Raw genomic sequence first — 17,448 nt, 5'->3', positions numbered from 1 at the left:
GCTCCGAGGGGCCTCCTGGCCGTCCCGGCTGCGTGACGCTCCCTCGCCAGGGCGGGGTCGGCTCTGCCGCCACGGCGGGGCCAGGTGCGTTCCCAGGCCGTCTCCAACCGCCGCTCGCAGGGACAGGAGCCGGGGCCCGGGGACGGGAACGGGGTGAACCGAGGGGCCTCGACATCTGTGCAGCCTGCTTGCCCCGGGTGCCGTGGGGCTGGGCCCGCCCGGGCGTGCCTGTGCCTGGGGGTCCCCAACATAGCGCCTGGGTCCTGCCGGCAGTGCTGGAGCCCGCCCCCCTGCGCCTACACGCGGGTGCCGGCCCTGCCTGCCCCGGCACCCAGGCTGTCTGCCCCTGGGCCCAGCCAGGCTCCGGGCTCGTGTGACCCAGCCTGGTCACACACCGCCTGTGCTCTGCAGCCCGCCAGCCTGCCCAGAGCCTGCATCCGCGGCAGGGCTAGGACCGTCTGGGTCCCGTGCCGAGGGGTTGTTCCCACCACGGTGCAGGGAGAGTCCCGGAAGCTCCTGGAGCCGTCCTTGTCCCAGCCGCCCGGCCTGCAGCCACTGGCCGGTGCAGTGCAGGCCCTGGGCCCAGGCCACAGCTGCTCCCCTGACAGCCGCAGGGACAGGACAGCTTTTCCCAAAGGCTGGGGTGAGCAGGGTGATGTGCATGGCCCTGTGCAGCTGCCGCGTGCGAGGGCGGGTCGTGCCCTCGGGCACCTGGTGGGTGGCAGGCAGGTCGCAGCACCTTCTCCCCATGCAGGTGGGCTTGGCGTGGGGCAGGTCCCCCTGGTGCCGCTAGTGCCGTGGTTGGCTGCTTTGCTCTTCCCCCCCGGTGCTGGGCTGGCTCTTCCCTCAGTCTCCCAGCACCGGGGCGGCACACTAGCGAGTCTCTCCCATGCCTCCCAAGCAGGCAGGCAGCCTCCTCTCAGGCGGCAGCAGCTCCTGGTCCTGAGCAAGCCCCTTGTGAGCCCTTCTTCCTGCTGCGCCAGCCTCCACTGCCTGCCAGGCATGCCCCTGCCCAGGGGAGCTGCTGTGTGCCACGGGACCCAGTGCAGGGGGGCTGAGCGGCGGTGCAGGGCTGGCTTCCCCTGCAACGCTGCCTGTAACAGACCAGGGGATTGTGCACGGCTGTTGGTGAGCAAGGCCCTGCTGGGCATGTCCAGACCCGGTGGGCTAGCACCAGGGCAGGGCCAGGATGCAGGCGTGGGACATGTGCCTGAGCCCGGGAGGGCAGGCGACAGGCCACATGACCCCAAGCCTCCCACAGAGACACTTGGGGGCTGGTAAAGGCATATTGCTCCTGCACCAGGTCCCCCAGCCCGACGCTGACCTCTGCCGCGCCCACGATGTGCTGTGCTGCGAGCGTTGTTCTGTGATCGGAAACAGACGCAACCCCTGCTCAGGCAGGGGGACATGGCAGCCATGCCTGTGGAGGAGGGAGAGCGCCTCCGCTCTGGCTGCGGGGAGCACGGCACAAGCAGTGGCTCTCAGCTGCAGCACAGCAGGTTGACACGAGTTCAGGGAAACGTCACTACAGCGCAGGGAGGCCATGGGGTAGGCGCCAGGAAAGCTGCAGGTTCTCCGTCACTGGGGGCGTGAAAGAGCTTGGACAGGCGCGGGGCAGGGGTGATCTAGGTATCGTGCTGCCTGTGCTTTGCTGTGGGGATCTCCCAGGCGTCCCGGCTTTGCTGGCTGCCACATGGGACCAGGAGGGAATTCCTTCCCCTCTTGCTGCTACCTTTGTCAGGGGGTTTCGAAGCCTTCCCCAGAGGCGCTGAGCTGCTGCAGCCCAGGCTGGGCCTGGGACTGTGCCAGTGCTCCTGCCGGGACCCACCCCACAGGGTCCTGCCTAGAGGGTCTGTCCCCTGCACTCGGGCTGAGACCGATGCCAGATTTGGGGTCCGAAAAGAATTTCCCCCGGTCAGATTGGTCCAGGCTGGGGAGGGAGGAGCCTGCACGGCCTCTTGCTGGAATTGCTCGAGCATCCTTGTGGCCGTGCTGTGGCAGGTTTGGGTGCAATGTCTGTGCTGTGCCAGGGTTGGCCGCAGAGTTATGAAGAGGTTAGATGATAGGTGTGCCTGGCCTGGTGGCAGAGGCTGCGCTAGCGACCGACAGGGTCCCTGCCAGCCCCCCCACGGCTCTGGGATTCTGTACTGCGCTTCATATGGGAGCAGCAAGCAAGGTGCTGGCGGGGCTGGGCCCGTGCGAGGTCCTGGAGGGATGGGCCGGCTGAGCCAGACCGTGCCCCCAGTTCTGATCCACCCTTGGCCTGGGCCTCGCAGCCAGGGTCGCTGCCCTGGGGGCGCAGAGGCTGCAGGTGAAGCCTGGCACAGGTGAGGCGAGTGCTGGGGCAGCGGCTGTGTCTCACGCAGGGCTGCGTCTGCAGGCAGCACCGCAGCCCCCATGCTACTGGCTCTGAGAGTCCCAGGAGCACTGGGGAGGGAAAACTGTCCCTGTCCCTTGCCTGCAGCCTCAGCACCAGCCTCTCCTGCCCGCTTTGGCATGCAGCCTCCCTCCCCCCCCCTTGGCCCCCCACAGCTGGGTCTTTTGCTGCAGGCTGTGACCAGACAGGCAGGCTCTGCCCTGCTCCGGAGCCTCCTTGGGGGATCTGGCCTCCACCATTGCATGTGCCGTTCCCGCAGTTGAAGGGCAAGTGCTCAGGGGTGCCGGCCCTTGCGGGGACAGTGGGGTGCCTGGGCCAGCCGCACGCAGCCAGGGGCCTGGGGCTTGCTGGGCTTCCCACGTGTCCCAGGGCTGCAGGAGCTCTAGGCCACGCACATAACCGGGCGGGTGTCGATGCATTCCTAGCGAGGCGTGAATGCAGGCCAGTGTGTGGGGAAGGCCAGGGCCCTGGACCCATCCACCTGCAGTCTGGGGTCTCACCCCCACCCCCAGAGCCTGCCCTGCCTTCTGCACTGCAGGCGCCCGGGTTCACCCGAGTCAAGGAGGGAAGCACGGAGCAGGCCGCTGGCTTGGGCAACTCGTAGCGCGGTACCGGGCAGCCTGCGTGTCCTTGCTGCACGGGGTGCCTGGGACTTGCTCCTCTTGGTGTGAAGGTGGGGGCTGCCAAGCTTCCCCCTGTGCCAGTTGAGCCCCCCTGGCACCAGGCTCCCCTGGCGGGGCCGCGGCATCCCCTGCTCCGGGCTGTGGGCCCCGTGCGGAGCCGAGGACTCCCCCTGCCTCAGTGTCACCAAGCGGCGCGCCTGTGCTCTGCACTGGCTCACCGCAGGATGCTTGCGTGTGCTACCAGCACACGGGGCTCTCCGTACGCACCTACCTGCCCTGTGCAGCCGGTCCCAGCAAGCTGCTGGCTGCAGGCGCCTGGCCCCTGCAACCTGCTCGGCACCAGCAATGACTGCAGCCCCCGGGCCAGCACGGCATTTGGAGCCCGCCGCGTCGGCTGCCGTCTGCAGGGCAGGGGCTGCTGGGGCGGAGGGCGTCTGCAGCCAGGGCTCGAGGCAGGGACTGAGCTGGCACGGGGTGGCAGGCAGAGGGAGTTGTGGCCCAGGTGTCAGGGTGGGGTGGGCAGGTTGTGGAGCTGGCCTGGCTGGGGGTCCCTGGTCTCACAGGGGCCCTGCGCTGGCTGGAGCATGGGGGGAGGCTTCTCCCTGCCCTGCTGGGCTGACCGCCCCCTCTCCCTGTGCTGGGCGAGGTGCCTGTGGGGGCAGAGGCAGCCCCAGGGCAGTTTGGGGAGCATTAATCTGGTCTCGGCCCAGAGCAGGGACTGTGGTCAGGCAGGGGGAGCTGGGGCGGAGACATCCAACCCGTCTGCCTGTTGGTGCCTGGCTCCCTTTGACCCCACTGCCCGGCACGGGGCGGGGGAGAGCAGGTCCTGCTGATGCAGCGCAGGACGCCCAGGGGCTCCGGTCGTAGGCCGTGTGCCCTGGGCTGCACGAGGTGCGAGGGAGCTCGGGCACTTGCTGTCCCCACCCATGCACCGCGCATGCAGGCAGGCAGCCCACTGAGCAGGCCCAGCACCTGCAGCAGCAGTCGTGGGGGGGTGGGCACGTGCCAGCTGCTTGCACATGGGCCTCCTGGTGCTCCGTGCCCGAGAGACGCGGCACCACCTGCTTGCAGCCCGGAGGTCGGGGCCTGGGCAGCCAGTGCCTGGGGAACGAAGGCACTTCTGGCCCGAAGTGGGGGCATGCAACGCGATGCTCGGGTCCTGACCACACGAACCCGTGCAGCCGGCCGCGCTCTGCCCCAGCACTGGCTGAGTGCCGTCTGTGGCGCGGGGGCAGCACGCGGCGCTCCAGAAGGCGAGGCAGCCACAAGGGCGCACGGGAGGCGGGTACGTGGGCAGACGCCTGGGTAGGCCTGCATGCGGCAGGCTCCACGGCCCTCCTGCTTGCATCCAGAGTGGCCCCAGCCCATGGCTCCTGCCCCTTCCCCAGGCCACAGCCCAGGTGTGCAGGCCCTGCAGGCGAGGGGCCCGGGCGGGCCAGAGCCCGGGCAGCCGGAGAGGTGCCGTGTGCGGAGCCCGGCGGGCGGGCGGCGGCCCCGTCCCTGCTGTCTCGCTCTCTTTGAATTCTCTTGTTTTGTGTTCTGTTTTCCTTTCCTGTTCTGTCTCCTCGTGTTTGGTCCCTAGGAGCCAGCGCTAAGAAACAGGGCGAGGACTTAGCCGATAATGACGGGGACGAAGACGAAGGTATTTCTGTGCTCGAGGCTGCTGCTGCTGCATGACGCGCAAAGCCAGCCGCGTGCTCGCCGCTGGCGGCCGCCCGGAGCCCCGTCTGTCTGTCTGTCTGTCTGTCTCATGGGGCTGCACAGCTGCACGGGGCGGGCAGGCGGGCTGCGCAGGGCACGGGGGCGCTCGCTCCGTGGCCCCGTCTCCCCAGGGCAGCTTGCAGGCCCCCGCCGCTCTGCCTTCCCGCCAGCCCAGGCTGCAGGGAAGCATGGCAGCTTGTGTGCAGGCGTGGCGCAGGCCCCAACACTGCACCCAGCCCGGCCTGGCCGGGCTCACCTCCACCCCCTTTTCGACCCAGCAGTGCCTGCGGTGAGCGGACACCCCCCTCCTATCCCCACCACTGCCACCCCCCCTCGCCCTGCACAGCGTGGAGAGCAGGACCCGCCGGCCTAGGCAGCAAAGCACGGTCCAACCTGGGGCTGCCCACCTGGCTTGCACTCCCGCTGCCTCCTGTGCTTGGCTGTGCCGTGCCGTGCTGCAGGGGCTGGCAGCACAGCCGGGTCTGGTACCGTGCTGACATCGGCGCTAGTGCTCCAGGCTCCAGTAGCCAGCTGGAGGGCCGTGCTGGCCATGCACTTGGCTGCCAGGGGGTGTCCCAGGGCCAGCCCATGCATCATGGTGTGCAGGGGCTCCTGCGCTGTTGCTGCCGGGTGCACCTCCCTCAGGCATCACGCCCAAGACAGCCGCCGGCACTGGTCAGGGTGCAGTTCTCGGGGCGGGGACCGCTGTGTGCAGGCGTGCTGCTGTACAGAGCTGACCGGTGAGGCCCCCCTGGAGCTGGGAGCTGGGCACCGGGAGGGGAGCGGGCAGGGCAGGACCCCTCCGGCACATGGCTGTAATTCTCCGAGGGAGAAGGTGCAGTTGCTGAGGCCTGGCTGCCAGGCTGGCTGGTGCTGCCTTTGTGGCACTTGTCCTCGTGGATGGTGGCACCGGTGGGATCCGTGAGGTGAAGGCACGGGGGTGCCCTAGGAGCAGGGACCAGCCGGGGATCTCCTCCAGACTCTGCAGCAGCTCAGCTGGGCCCGGGCCTCCAGGGGCGCTCCAACTGCCCCGGGAACGGCTGGCAGGCAGCAAAGGCTGGGGGTGGGCCGGGGGCTGCAGGAGGCGCGAGCCCACAGCACTCCTGGCGAGGCTCAGAGGCAGCAGGGCTGGATGAGCGCTGCGGGCAGGGCACGACGTTGGCACTCGAGCCAGGCCAGGCTGGGCAGAGGTGACCAGGCAGGGGCAGGCCTGGGGCCATCCCCGGTGTGAGTTACTCCTGAGCAGGAGGGGAACGCAGCCCTTGGGCGGTGCAGGGCCAGGCCGGGCACTTTGGGCTGTGCTGGCTCGGAGCAGGCCGTGGTGCCAGGGCTGGATGGGCCTCGGGCAGCTTGAGCTGGGTCTGGGCCCGGGCTGCTGAGCAGTGCAGTTGGGCTCGGGCTATGCACGGCGGTGTAGCAAGCACGCGGGCTCCCATGAGCTCAGCTCCAGCACAGGCCCAGCCCCAGCACTGCCGGGGGGCCTGGGGGCTGGTCCAGAGCTGGGAGCCGGGCGGCATGGGATGCCAAGGCATGGGCCCCCCTGGCAGGCATGGCTTCACTTGGGAAGCCTCAAGCACCTGCTCCTCGGCCCCCACTCTCCCCAGTCCTGTCCTGTGACCCCATGTCCCGGGCACCGGCCATCACCTCTGGTGCACGCACACGTGGCGAGGCCTGCGGACATGCAGGCAGTGCTGGGACACATGTTCCCAGGCACGTCCTGCCGTGCTCCTGGGCGCCGGTGTGCATGGGCTGCAGGCGGCCCAGTGGCCGTGGGGCCCAGGGGGCCACGGTGCCCGGCGGGCAGCGCAGGGCCGGGCCGCTGTGCTGAGATGTGGCGCGCTCCTGCCTCTGGCGCTGGGGACCTCTGCCCCCTTCCTGGCACAGCCCAGACCCCTGTGCTGGACCCCAGGGCCCGCAGCGGGAGCCCGGAGCAGGGGGCCCTCGCAGCCCCAGCCCCAGCACCCCTCCTCCACAGGCTGCAGCCGCAGGCCACTGGCTTGCGCTCGGCTGGGGCCGGGGCCCAAGAGAGGTTCATGAGCAGACGAGAGGGAGCCTAAGCCTGGTGTTCCCCAGCCCCTTCAGCCCCCGCCTGTGCCTAATCCTCCTCCTCCCACTGCCTTTTCACCCCATCCCCGCTCCGGTCCCACCTGGGTGCCCCATTCCCTGCCCTGTCTGTCTGCCCATTGCTGCGGCGTTGGTGCCGGGCGCCGGCCACGTGTGGTGCAGGCTGGTTCCTCGTGTCCTCAGGCGGTCAGACACCTGAGCCCCTGCACCCCTGCCTCCCCGTCCTGCACGCCCCCGCTCGCCAGGGCTGGGCCAGCTGCCAGGGCGCCACGGGGCAGGCCCGGGACCCGGGGCAGCATCACCGCGTCCGCTCAGCCCCAGCCACCCCCTCCCGCCATGGCACTGGCAGGGCAAGGCGGGGGGAGGAGGCTGTTCCCAGGGCAGGGGGAGGAGGCCTGGGGGGCTCAGGCCATGACACTGCCCCCCCTCCACGGCAGGGACAGCGCAGAGCAGAGCTGGCCCCTTGCCCCCGGTCCTGGCAGCTGGCACTGCCCCGGCCATGGCGTGGCGGGTGCCATGTGTAACCCCATCTCCTTGCAGACATCCGGGACAGCGGGGCCAAGCCTGTGATGGTCTACATCCATGGTGGCTCCTACATGGAAGGCACCGGCAACATGATTGACGGCAGTGTCCTGGCCAGCTACGGCAACGTCATCGTCATCACCCTCAACTACCGCGTCGGTGTGCTAGGTACCAGCCGGGCTGGGCAGGGCAGGGCAGGGCAGGGCGTGCTGTGAGGTCCCAGCCCCGGGCAGGGCTGCCGGGCCAGGGCATCTGGAGTTGCTCCCACTGGGGCTCTGCTTCCTGCTCTCCCCTGACAGGGACCCGCACTCAGTGGGGCCGGGAGCCTGGGCCTGCCAGGGCAGCTGGTTTCGGGGCCCAGGGCAAATGGCTCAGGCTAGAGTCCTGCTGCCCTGTGTGCACCCCTGCAACCCCGGGCCAGGCTCAGCGGTGCCCACCGCGGTCGGGGACCCTCGCAGATGCTGCAGGCCGTTGGGCCGTGCACGAGGGCTGGAGGAGGCAGCAGAGCCCTCAGGCTCGTGCCTTGCTGCTGACAGGCTCTGCGTGGCCCCCAGGGTTCCTGAGCACGGGGGACCAGGCCGCCAAGGGGAACTACGGGCTGCTGGACCAGATCCAGGCGCTGCGCTGGGTCAGTGAGAACATCGCCTTCTTTGGTGGGGACCCCCTGCGCATCACTGTCTTCGGCTCTGGCATTGGCGCCTCCTGTGTCAGCCTGCTCACCCTGTCCCACCACTCTGAAGGTAGGTGCGCTCTGCTCCACTGGGCACGGAGCAGGAGGAACAGATGAGGGCCCCCTGGGCTGGTGGGCAGGGGCAGGGGCAGAGCCACAACCTGGCTCTGTCCTGCCCTGGGCAGTGCTCTGCCGGCCATGCTGCATGCAGGGAGCGCGTGACACTGCTGGGGAGTGCAGACTGGCAGAAGGAGTCGGTTGTGTCCAGCGGTGCATGGCGTGTACCGCCGCATGCCATCCTGCAAAGCCCTAGAGAGACGGAGCCAGGTTCTGTGTCCAGTCTGATACCCGGTCCGGGAGCGATGATCTCGGCAGTGCAGAGGCGATGGCCGGGTTGGCTCAGCAGGGCAGGGCCAGGCTCCCAAGAGCAGGCTGTGCTGTGAGATGGGCTGTGCAACACAGGGCAGGGAGGGCAGGGTCAGCCCAAGGGCCAGTGACACAAGCTGGGGCTGGAGCCAGCTGGCAGCTGCCAGGGGTCAGAGCAGCAGGGTGCTGAGCCGGACTCTGGGGCAAACCCGTGTGGCGCAGTCTCTGTGCAAGGGCCTGTGCAACGTGGTGTCTGCTAGGGCCTAGCCATTCTCTTTGCCCCTGTAGCCCCATGTCAAACCCTGCAGCTCTACACCAAGCGCTTCCTGCAGCTAGCTTGGCCCAAGTTGTCCTGGCAGGACCAGGCTCTGTAAGGGTATTGGCTCTCCTGGGATGGGCTGTGCAGACGTGGTGCAGCTGGAGGCACCCAGCGCTCGCCCTGGGGTCTCCGTGAGGTGGCTGGAGCCCCTTGGAGAAGGGTCTGGGAGTCTTGGGAGATCGCAGATTTGATAGGAGTCTGCAGTGTGATGCAGCCACACACAAGGCAGTTTTGGGAGATATCGGCAGTTGCATCAGGTGCAGGACATGGGAGGTGGTCATCTGCCTCTCTACTTGGCATTGGTTAGGCCTCATCTGGACACTGCGCGCAGTTCTGGGCTCTACATTTTAAAAAGGACGTGGAGAAGTTGGAGAGGGTCCAGAGGTAGCAACAAAGATGATCCAGGGCTTGGAAAGCAAGTCATAGAGGAGAGGCTGAAGGAGCTGGGCATGTTCAGCTTGTGGAGAAGGCACTTAAGAGGGTTCATGACAGCAGTCTTCAAGTACTTGAAGGGCTGCCATAAAAAAAGAGGGAAAGCACCTTTTCTGTCTTGCTGCAGAGAGGAGGATGCAGATCAGGTACTTGAAGTTGCAACGAAGGAGGGTTAGACTGGAGATCAGGAGAAACTTCAGTGCAGGGATAGCCAGGCGGTGGAGTAGACGCCGGGGAAGCAGTGGACTCTTGATCATGGAGGTGTCGAGAGGCGCTTGGACAGCCACTGGTCAGGGTGATCCAGGCGTCGGGATGCCTGTGTCCTACCATGGGGGTTCCCCAGGCTTTTGGGCTTTGCTGGCTGCACGTGGGGCTGGGAGACAATTCTTTCCCCTCCTGTTGCTCCAGGTATCAAGGTTTTTTTGAGTCTCGTCCAGAGGCGCTGGTGCTGCTGCAGTCCAGGCTGAGGATGGGGCTGGGCTGTGCCAGTGCTGCTGCTGGCACCAACGCCACAGGTTCCTGGCTAGAGGGTCTTGCCCCTGTGTTCAGGGTCAGACCAATGCCGGATTTGGGGTCAGGAAGGAACTTTACCACCTGACCAGATGGGGGGGTGGGATTTGCCTTCCTCAGTAGCGGGGCATGGCCTTTTTGTGGGATCACTCGAGTGTCTATTAACAACCTTTCACAGTAGCAGGACACTGGCCACCATGGTCCCCTGCTTTCCCCATGGCAGGTGTGGGCATGATGTCTGGTGCTGCATCAGGGCTGACCGTGTAATGTTGCTAGTTGCTGGACGCAGAGTTTGCACTCGGCTGATCCTGCCTCATGCAGGGGTTGGCCCCCGGAGGTCCCTGGCACCCCCATGGCTCCAGGATTCCCCGTGAGCGGCAGACAGCTCCTGTCCTCTCAGGAGAGATCCCCAGGGCTGGCTGACATGGGGATGGGCCACTCCGGTCTGGCCTGTCTTTGCTGGGCATTTCCGGGGTCCCCCAGTGCTGGCTGGCAGGAGGCATATTCCCCTCAAGCAGTCATAGGCAGGGCACATGCAGGGCAGGAGTTACACAGGTTGGCTGTTTCCACACACGTGTGCGTGGGCCAGGGGCAGGGCTGTGTCGAGCAGCACTGCCTCCATGCTGGTGTACGAGACATGCACCCTGGGCACGTAGCATGAGGGCTGTACACAGGTAGTGGGGGGAGCCCAGTGCCCCAGGAGCCATGTGCACAGTGTGCGGGCAGCCTGCCTGGGGCTGGTGAGCACGCGGGCTCCCCGGCATGGAGCATCCTGGGGGCAGATCGGTGCCTGGGGGCTGGACTGGGCCCCAGGGCCCTGCTGCAGGCTGCCTCCTGCCAGGCACTGACACCCACCTGGGATACTGCTCCCGCCCCTGCTTCCCAGAGCTTGTGTGTGCCCAGCGCACTCGCAGCTGCAGCAGGGGAGGGTGTGCCGCACACTGGAGGAGCATGGCAGGGCCTGCGCCATCTGCATCCCATGCCTTCATCTGTCACCGCCAAGCTCTTTCCCAAGACACCCATGATGTGTCTGCTCTTTCCAGCTGCCCTGGGCAGAAGCAACCCTGCAGAGCCCGAGGGCGGGGCAGTGGCTGGGGCTCACGGACCTCCAGGGCAGGGGGTGCTGTGACTGACCAGGCCTCAAACACGTGGATGTGACCGGGTAGAGGCCTGCTCCCGGGCACTGCCACGGCCAGCTGCAGAGAAGGTGGATTCCCTGCTGCCGGGGCCAGGCAGAGGGCCGTAGGCTGCCCGCCAGCGGTGCCCGTGCTGGGCAGGTGGTGCTGGACCTGGCGCCCCGGGGGCCCCTGGATGACTCCGGGAGCAGCATGGCGCCGAGCGCGGCAGCAGTGAGGTCCAGCCGCGTGGGACGTGCTCCGTCTGCCAGCCTGCTCGCGACCTCGCGCGGGCCGGGCTGGCGTGGAGGCTGTGCGCGGGCGTGGGCCCAGCCGGCGCGCGGAGCCCCGGCGCTCCCCGTCCCGTCCCGTCCCGTCCCGTCCCGTCCATCCCCAGCACTGTTTCCGGAGCCCTTTGTATTCTGCACAAGCCCCATTGAGGCGGCGCTGGAGCCTGGCCACGCATTCCTGTGCCCGGGCCAGGGCCTTTGTGGCCCGGCTCCGCAGGGCGCGCGCCCGCCCCCCCGCGCTCCCGCGCAGAAAGGCCCCTTTGTGCCCCGGCCGGCGTGTTCCTGCCAGGCGGCCTTGGCACGGAGCGGGCCCAGCTGGGCAGGAAGCAGGGGTAGCCAGGGGAAGCCCTCACAAAGCACCTCAGTGGGATGCGCAGGGTTAAGCGGCGCTGGCAGCATTAACCCTCAGGCTGCCAGTCTGCTGCTCACCCAGGGGCTACCCCCCCCCACCAGGATCCTGAGGCCTCCTGGACATAGGCGCAGCGTGGGCAGAGCTGCTCCCTGCCTGGCGCCAGTGCCTGCTTGCGAGAGGCACACAACTTGGGGGCAGTAGTGGGGCCGGGTGGCCCAAGCAATGGGCCCATTGCCCCCCTGCACCCTGGGGTGCCCATGCTTCCTCGGCCCACATGGCTCCGATGCCATCTAGACCTGGATGTGTGGCCCCGTGCAGCCTGGCTCCGGCTGCGCACCAGCAGCCCCCAGAAAGCATGCGCTTCTTGCAAGCCTGGCGCTCCCAGAGGCTCCTGCTGCCCCCGCCCCGTGACCTGTGCACACTGTGCTGGGCTCTGGTGCTGGGAGAAGGGACCCCCCAGCTTGCCTTACGGGGCCCAGCCAAGGGTGCCAGTGAAAGAGGCAGGCAGTGCCCCATCCCTGCCTCCACTTCTGCTCCAGGGGCATTTTCTGAGGCCCAGCTTTCGCTCTTGGGGGATGCTCCTCCACATATATGGGGCTCTGACCAGCTGCATGGACTGGAGAGCTAGCTAGAGCTGGCCATGCTGCGCCAGGACCTGGCTGTGCTCTGGCTCTCACCCCGTGGGCTGCTTTGTGTCTCGCTGCAGGGCTGTTCCAGAGGGCCATCATCCAGAGCGGCTCGGCGCTCTCCAGCTGGGCCGTGAACTACCAGCCAGTGAAGTACACGAGCATGCTGGCAGACAAGGTGGGCTGCAATGTGCTGGACACGGTGGACATGGTGGACTGTCTGCGCCAAAAGAGTGCCAAGGAGCTGGTGGAGCAGGACATCCAGCCGGCACGCTACCATGTGGCCTTCGGCCCCGTCATCGATGGCGACGTGATCCCTGATGACCCCGAGATCCTGATGGAGCAGGGCGAGTTCCTCAACTATGACATCATGCTGGGCGTGAACCAGGGAGAGGGGCTGAAGTTTGTGGAGGGGGTGGTGGACCCCGAGGATGGTGTCTCAGGCAGCGACTTCGACTACTCTGTCTCTAACTTTGTGGACAACCTGTATGGGTACCCTGAGGGCAAGGACACGCTGCGGGAGACCATCAAGTTCATGTACACAGACTGGGCTGACCGCGACAACCCTGAGACACGCCGCAAGACCCTGGTGGCCCTCTTCACCGACCACCAGTGGGTGGAGCCCTCGGTGGTGACGGCCGACCTGCACGCCCGCTACGGCTCCCCCACCTACTTCTATGCCTTCTATCACCACTGCCAGAGCCTCATGAAGCCCGCCTGGTCCGATGCGGCGCACGGCGACGAGGTGCCTTATGTCTTCGGCATCCCTATGATCGGCCCCACTGACCTCTTCCCCTGCAACTTCTCCAAGAACGACATCATGCTCAGTGCTGTCGTTATGACCTACTGGACCAACTTTGCCAAGACGGGGTGAGCAGTGTTTGGTCTCCGTGCCAGGCATGGGCAGGTGCTTGCAGGCTCCATGCTGGGTGTGGGCAGGCACACGTGGGCTCCATGCTGGGGCGTGTGCAAAGCATGTGTGGGCAACTGCAGGCTCCTTGCTTAGATATATGTGCACGTATGCAGAAAGGACGCTGGGGCACACGTGCGCTCCAAGCCAGGGGCCTTGGGTGTGTGCAGACTCTGCACTGGGACGTGTGGGTGTGTGCAGGGTCCACACCTGGGTGTGCAGGTGTGGGTGGGCTCATGAGGGGTTGTGTGGGTGCATGTGGCACCAGGGCATGTATGGGCTCTGTGCCGAGTCCTGTGGGTGTGTGTGGCACTAGGGCATGTGGCCCTGTGCCAGGGCTTATGGGAGCAACCCTGAGGCAGTCAGCCAATCTGTGTCCATGTGTGTCCCCTCAAGCTGACATGCATGTGTGTGTGTGTTGCCCTGAGCCCATCTGTCTGTGCACACTCACCTCCCTGATCCCAGCCACCAGGTTACGTGCCCCCACCTGACCTGGCCTGGCCTCCCCTCATCGCCCGTGTGGGCCAGGCTCCTCCCTGGGCTCAGCATGTGGGTCCTGCCTGCCTGCGTCCTGCCGAGCACTATGGAGGCTCTGGCGTGCTCAGGCAGGTGGGGTTGATACCGGGCGTAGCTTAGCCTTGCTTCTGGGCAGCCCAAGCCCTGCCCCACGGCTCTCAGTGGTGGGCAGGTTCCTGCCAGCCCCGGCTGCTGCTTGCCCTGGCCAGGCACCGCCTGTGTGAGTTGAGTGAGCATCTCTGCCCCGGGCATGTGCCCCACGGCCCCCACTCAGGGCACAGCCCTGTCCCCGCTGCAGCTTCTCCTGCTCACCTGTGCTGCCCCGTGCCTCACAGGTGCTTCCATCCCACGGCCCCTCCAGCCTGGGCAGCTCTCTGAGCCCATCATGAAGCCCCCACGGTTTCCTTGTGCCTCTGCTGCGATGCTGCAGGACACCGGCTACAGCTCCACTGCCAGCACGGACCCCATTGCCACTCAGCGTCCCTGTGCTCCCTCCTCCCTCCATCCGTCTGCCCATCAGTCGGTCTGTCTGTGTCCAGCTGTTGCCTCCTGTCTGCTTAGGCTGAGAGTGCCAGAGCCCTGGCTGCCTCCCAGCTGTCCAGCACCAGCCGGAGCAGGGCTGTTGTGCTCGGGGGTCCCTGGACTCAGTAGCAGCACAGACGGCATTGGCAGGGTGGGTCACGGGCACCGGCAAGGGCAACGTGTCATCACCTGCCCCCTCCCCGCTAACCCTGTCCCACCCTGTGTGCACAGGGACCCCAACAAGCCAGTGCCCCAGGACACCAAGTTCATCCACACCAAGGCCAACCGCTTCGAGGAGGTGGCCTGGTCCAAGTACAACCCTCGAGACCAGCTGTACCTGCACATCGGGCTGAAGCCACGGGTGCGCGACCACTACCGCGCCACCAAGGTGGCCTTCTGGAAGCACCTGGTGCCGCACCTGTACAATCTGCACGACATGTTCCACTACACGTCCACCACCACCAAGGTGCCGCCACCTGACGCCACACAGAACGCCCACATCACCCGCCGGCCCAACAGCAAGGCCTGGACCACCAAGCGTCCTGCCCTGTCCCCCGCCTACAACAGTGAGGACGGCAAGGAGCCATGGAGCCCAGAGCAGGAGGCCGGGACCCTGCTGATTGAGAACCCACGCGACTACTCCACCGAGCTGAGCGTCACCATTGCCGTGGGCGCCTCCCTCCTCTTCCTCAACGTCTTGGCCTTCGCTGCCCTCTACTACCGCAAGGACAAGCGCCGGCAGGACACACACCGCCAGCCCAGCCCCCAGCGCAGTGCTGCCAACGACATGGCCCACACGCCCGAGGAGGAGATCCCCTCCCTGCAGGCCAGCCAGGCACACCGCGAGTGCGAGCCAGTGCCCGTGCCAGCCCATGATGCCCTGCGCCTGGCCGCGCTGCCTGACTACACGCTGACCCTGCGCCGCTCGCCAGACGACATCCCGCTCATGACGCCCAACACCATCACCATGATCCCCAACTCCCTGGTGGGGCTGCAGACCCTGCACCCCTACAACACCTTCGCCACTGGCTTCAACAGCACCGGGCTCCCCCACTCACACTCCACCACCAGGGTATAGCTCCCCAGCCGCCCGCCCGCCCGCCTGCCCGCGCACGCACACACACGCACGCACACGCACGCTCGCTCACAGCGGACGCTGGGGCCGGGGTGGGGGCCCGGGCACTCCGACAGCGCACGGACAGGCTTGTCCAGCCCAGAGGGCAGAGCAGAGCCCCAGCTGGCGCACTGCAGACAGCATGGGGGGGACGACTGGTGCCACCCCCTGCTCCTTCCTCCATTTGTTTTTTATTTCTCCAAGTGCTTTGACTCTCCTGCGCTGATGCCGGGGTTGTGGGGCCCAGCCAGAGCCGCACAGCAGGACTGACCCCAGGGCAGGGGCACGGCCCTTATGCCCCGCTCCCTGCTAGGGAGCCCTGGCCACGCCAGCAGCAAGACGGACGCACGCGAGGGGCTGCAGAGCCTCTGCCTTGGCCCGCGGTCCATTGGCCTCCAGGGGCTGCGCCTCATGCCAGGCAGCGGCCCTGCCTGGCACATGGGGCTGCCCAGCGCCCCTGGTCACCTCTTGCCACGGGAGCCCAGGGGCGCCAGAAACTCGCCATCATCCAAAGTGCCGTGGAACACCCGCCCGCACTTTGCCGAGCCGCAGCGGCCGGGCAGGAGCTAGGGGAGCCGTGCCCACCCCGGGCTGGCCCCTGCCTGCTGTGCGCTGCAGAGAACCTTTTTCGTGCGGGCGTTTCTCTTTGCAGAGACGTTTTTTAAGCAGATCTTTAGTTCTTTACACACTAACGGAGTCGCCGCGTTTTGTCCTTTGTAAAGATTTTAAACCAAGTGTTCTTGATATAAAATAAAAAAGCCAGTTAGAATCCCAGCGTGTGTGGCCCCGGCATCCCCGAGCCCGGCAGCACGTGCCCCCAGGCCCTGCCTGACCTTTTGTATTTTTTATATTCTCCCTCTTCTCTCATGCCGCGTACACCAGCTGGGCACTACGTGCCATACAGCCCGTCCGTGACTGCCCCCGCCCTGCCCTGCCCAACTGCCTTCCTGCCCCCACTCCCCAGGGCCACGTGCTTGCTGGTCCTACCTTTGCTCCTTGCCCTTCCAGTGAGTGCCGCCCCTGCTGCACTGACACTGCTCAGCTGAGCCCTCCCGTGCCACCCTCAGGCCCCAGCCCTGCTCCCTGCTGCCCAGGTCCATGCCCCCCTGCCTGCTCTGCCCTGTGCCCTCCACGCCCCCCGCCTCCCTGGGGTCTTGCAGCCAGCCACCTCAGGGGCGAACCCGTGAGCAAACCCGGGGGCCCAAGGCAGCCCACTTTGGAGCAGTGCCAGGGCAGCATGCGAGGGGCCAGGGGGAGGCAGCGTGTCCAGGTTGGTCTCGGCTGGTCCCTTCTGGGCCTCTGCCCTTGGCGAGCAGGCCCTGTGCTTGGGGTCCTCTGGCCAGAGCCCAGTCCCAGTGGGTGGAGCTAGCCTGCAGCATGGCAGGAAAGGGTGGGCAGGGCTGCGGGGCGCAGGGGCTGCAGCTCGGGAGTGAGGGGCACTGCGGGGTGGGGGCTGACGCTGGCTGAGGTGGGGAGGGCTGTGGCTCGGGGGCAGTGGGGGTGGGGAGCCCAGGGCAGGGGTGCAGCCTGAGGCCCTGGAGCAGTGCTACAGGGCTGTGTGGTCAGGGGCAGTCGTGCTGCGCGGCCTCCTCTGGCACGGGATCAGGCTTCCGGGGTCTCCACAGCGGTATCACAGGGTCACCGCACTGGCGGCCGGCAGGGGCAGGAGGGGCCTGATCCTGAGCCCCAGTCCATGGCCAGCAAGGCTGCTCCCCTCCACCGCAGGGCGTCCACATGCCCAGCACCTGCCCCCAGCTGGGGTAGGCGAGCCCCAAGCCAGGGTAAGGCTGGGGGGCGTTGCTCCCCCGCCCCAGGGCCGGGACTGGGTGGTGCAGATGGCAGAATGTATTTGTACCCGTCACCCCAGCGAGTAACCTGCTCCAATAAAACTGATATTTTTATGTGTGGTCTCCTGTGAGATGCCTGGCATTGGGGCAGGGGAGGATGCCTGGGTCTGGGGGAAAGGGCTGCGCTCCTGAGTCCTCGGGGGCTGTGACCCCCAAGCAAGCGCCCACCCGTGGGAACGCCCAGCCAGGGGCCGTGCAGTGGGTGTCTCACTAGATGCAGCGCCGGGGCAGCTGAGGGCACCTATTCCATAAGCAGGGCTTCCCAGCTGCGAGCTCCCACCCAGCAGTGCCCTGCCTGTGCCAGCCAGTCTGTTGCTTCCTCAGGTCCCACATGCGCGAGTTGGTGCTGCCCAAAGAGCCTGACAACTGTGCCCCCCCACTCCCTGGCAGGGCACCGGCCCCTGTGGTGCTGTCAGAGGGGCAGTGCCCCGGGCCCAGAGCTGCACCGTGGTGCAGGGCCTGTGCCACTGGCAGCACCAAGCCAGGCCTCTGCAGCCCCCCTGGGACCAGCCCCCCCACCCCCACCCCAGTAACAGGCACCCCAGGCTGGGACGTGCACCCCTGTGACCCTG

General features: G+C 67.0%; 1 protein-coding gene across 3 annotated transcripts in view; it reads left to right on the top strand.

Annotated features, from left to right (window-relative positions):
- The window catches only part of NLGN3 (neuroligin 3), a 17,706-nt gene extending 1,853 nt beyond the window's left edge, over positions 1-15,853 (top strand). For 2 of the 3 annotated variants that reach the window (XM_019536354.1, XM_019536353.1), the window contains 5 exons: positions 4,583-4,642; positions 7,306-7,455; positions 7,842-8,027; positions 12,048-12,837; positions 14,147-15,853. In XM_019536354.1, coding sequence (XP_019391899.1) covers positions 4,583-4,642; positions 7,306-7,455; positions 7,842-8,027; positions 12,048-12,837; positions 14,147-14,993 — 2,033 coding nt within the window. In that variant the 3' untranslated portion in view covers positions 14,994-15,853. The remainder of the gene's footprint in view (positions 1-4,582; positions 4,643-7,305; positions 7,456-7,841; positions 8,028-12,047; positions 12,838-14,146) is intronic. The other variant, XM_019536355.1, reaches the window with a different exon arrangement.
- The last annotated feature ends 1,595 nt before the right edge of the window (positions 15,854-17,448 follow it).

This window comes from Crocodylus porosus, unplaced genomic scaffold (genome assembly GCF_001723895.1).
Source record: "Crocodylus porosus isolate Cpor-Errol unplaced genomic scaffold, CroPor_comp1, whole genome shotgun sequence".
Taxonomy (NCBI): Eukaryota; Metazoa; Chordata; order Crocodylia; family Crocodylidae; genus Crocodylus; species Crocodylus porosus.
This window is presented reverse-complemented; position numbering and strand designations above follow the sequence as displayed.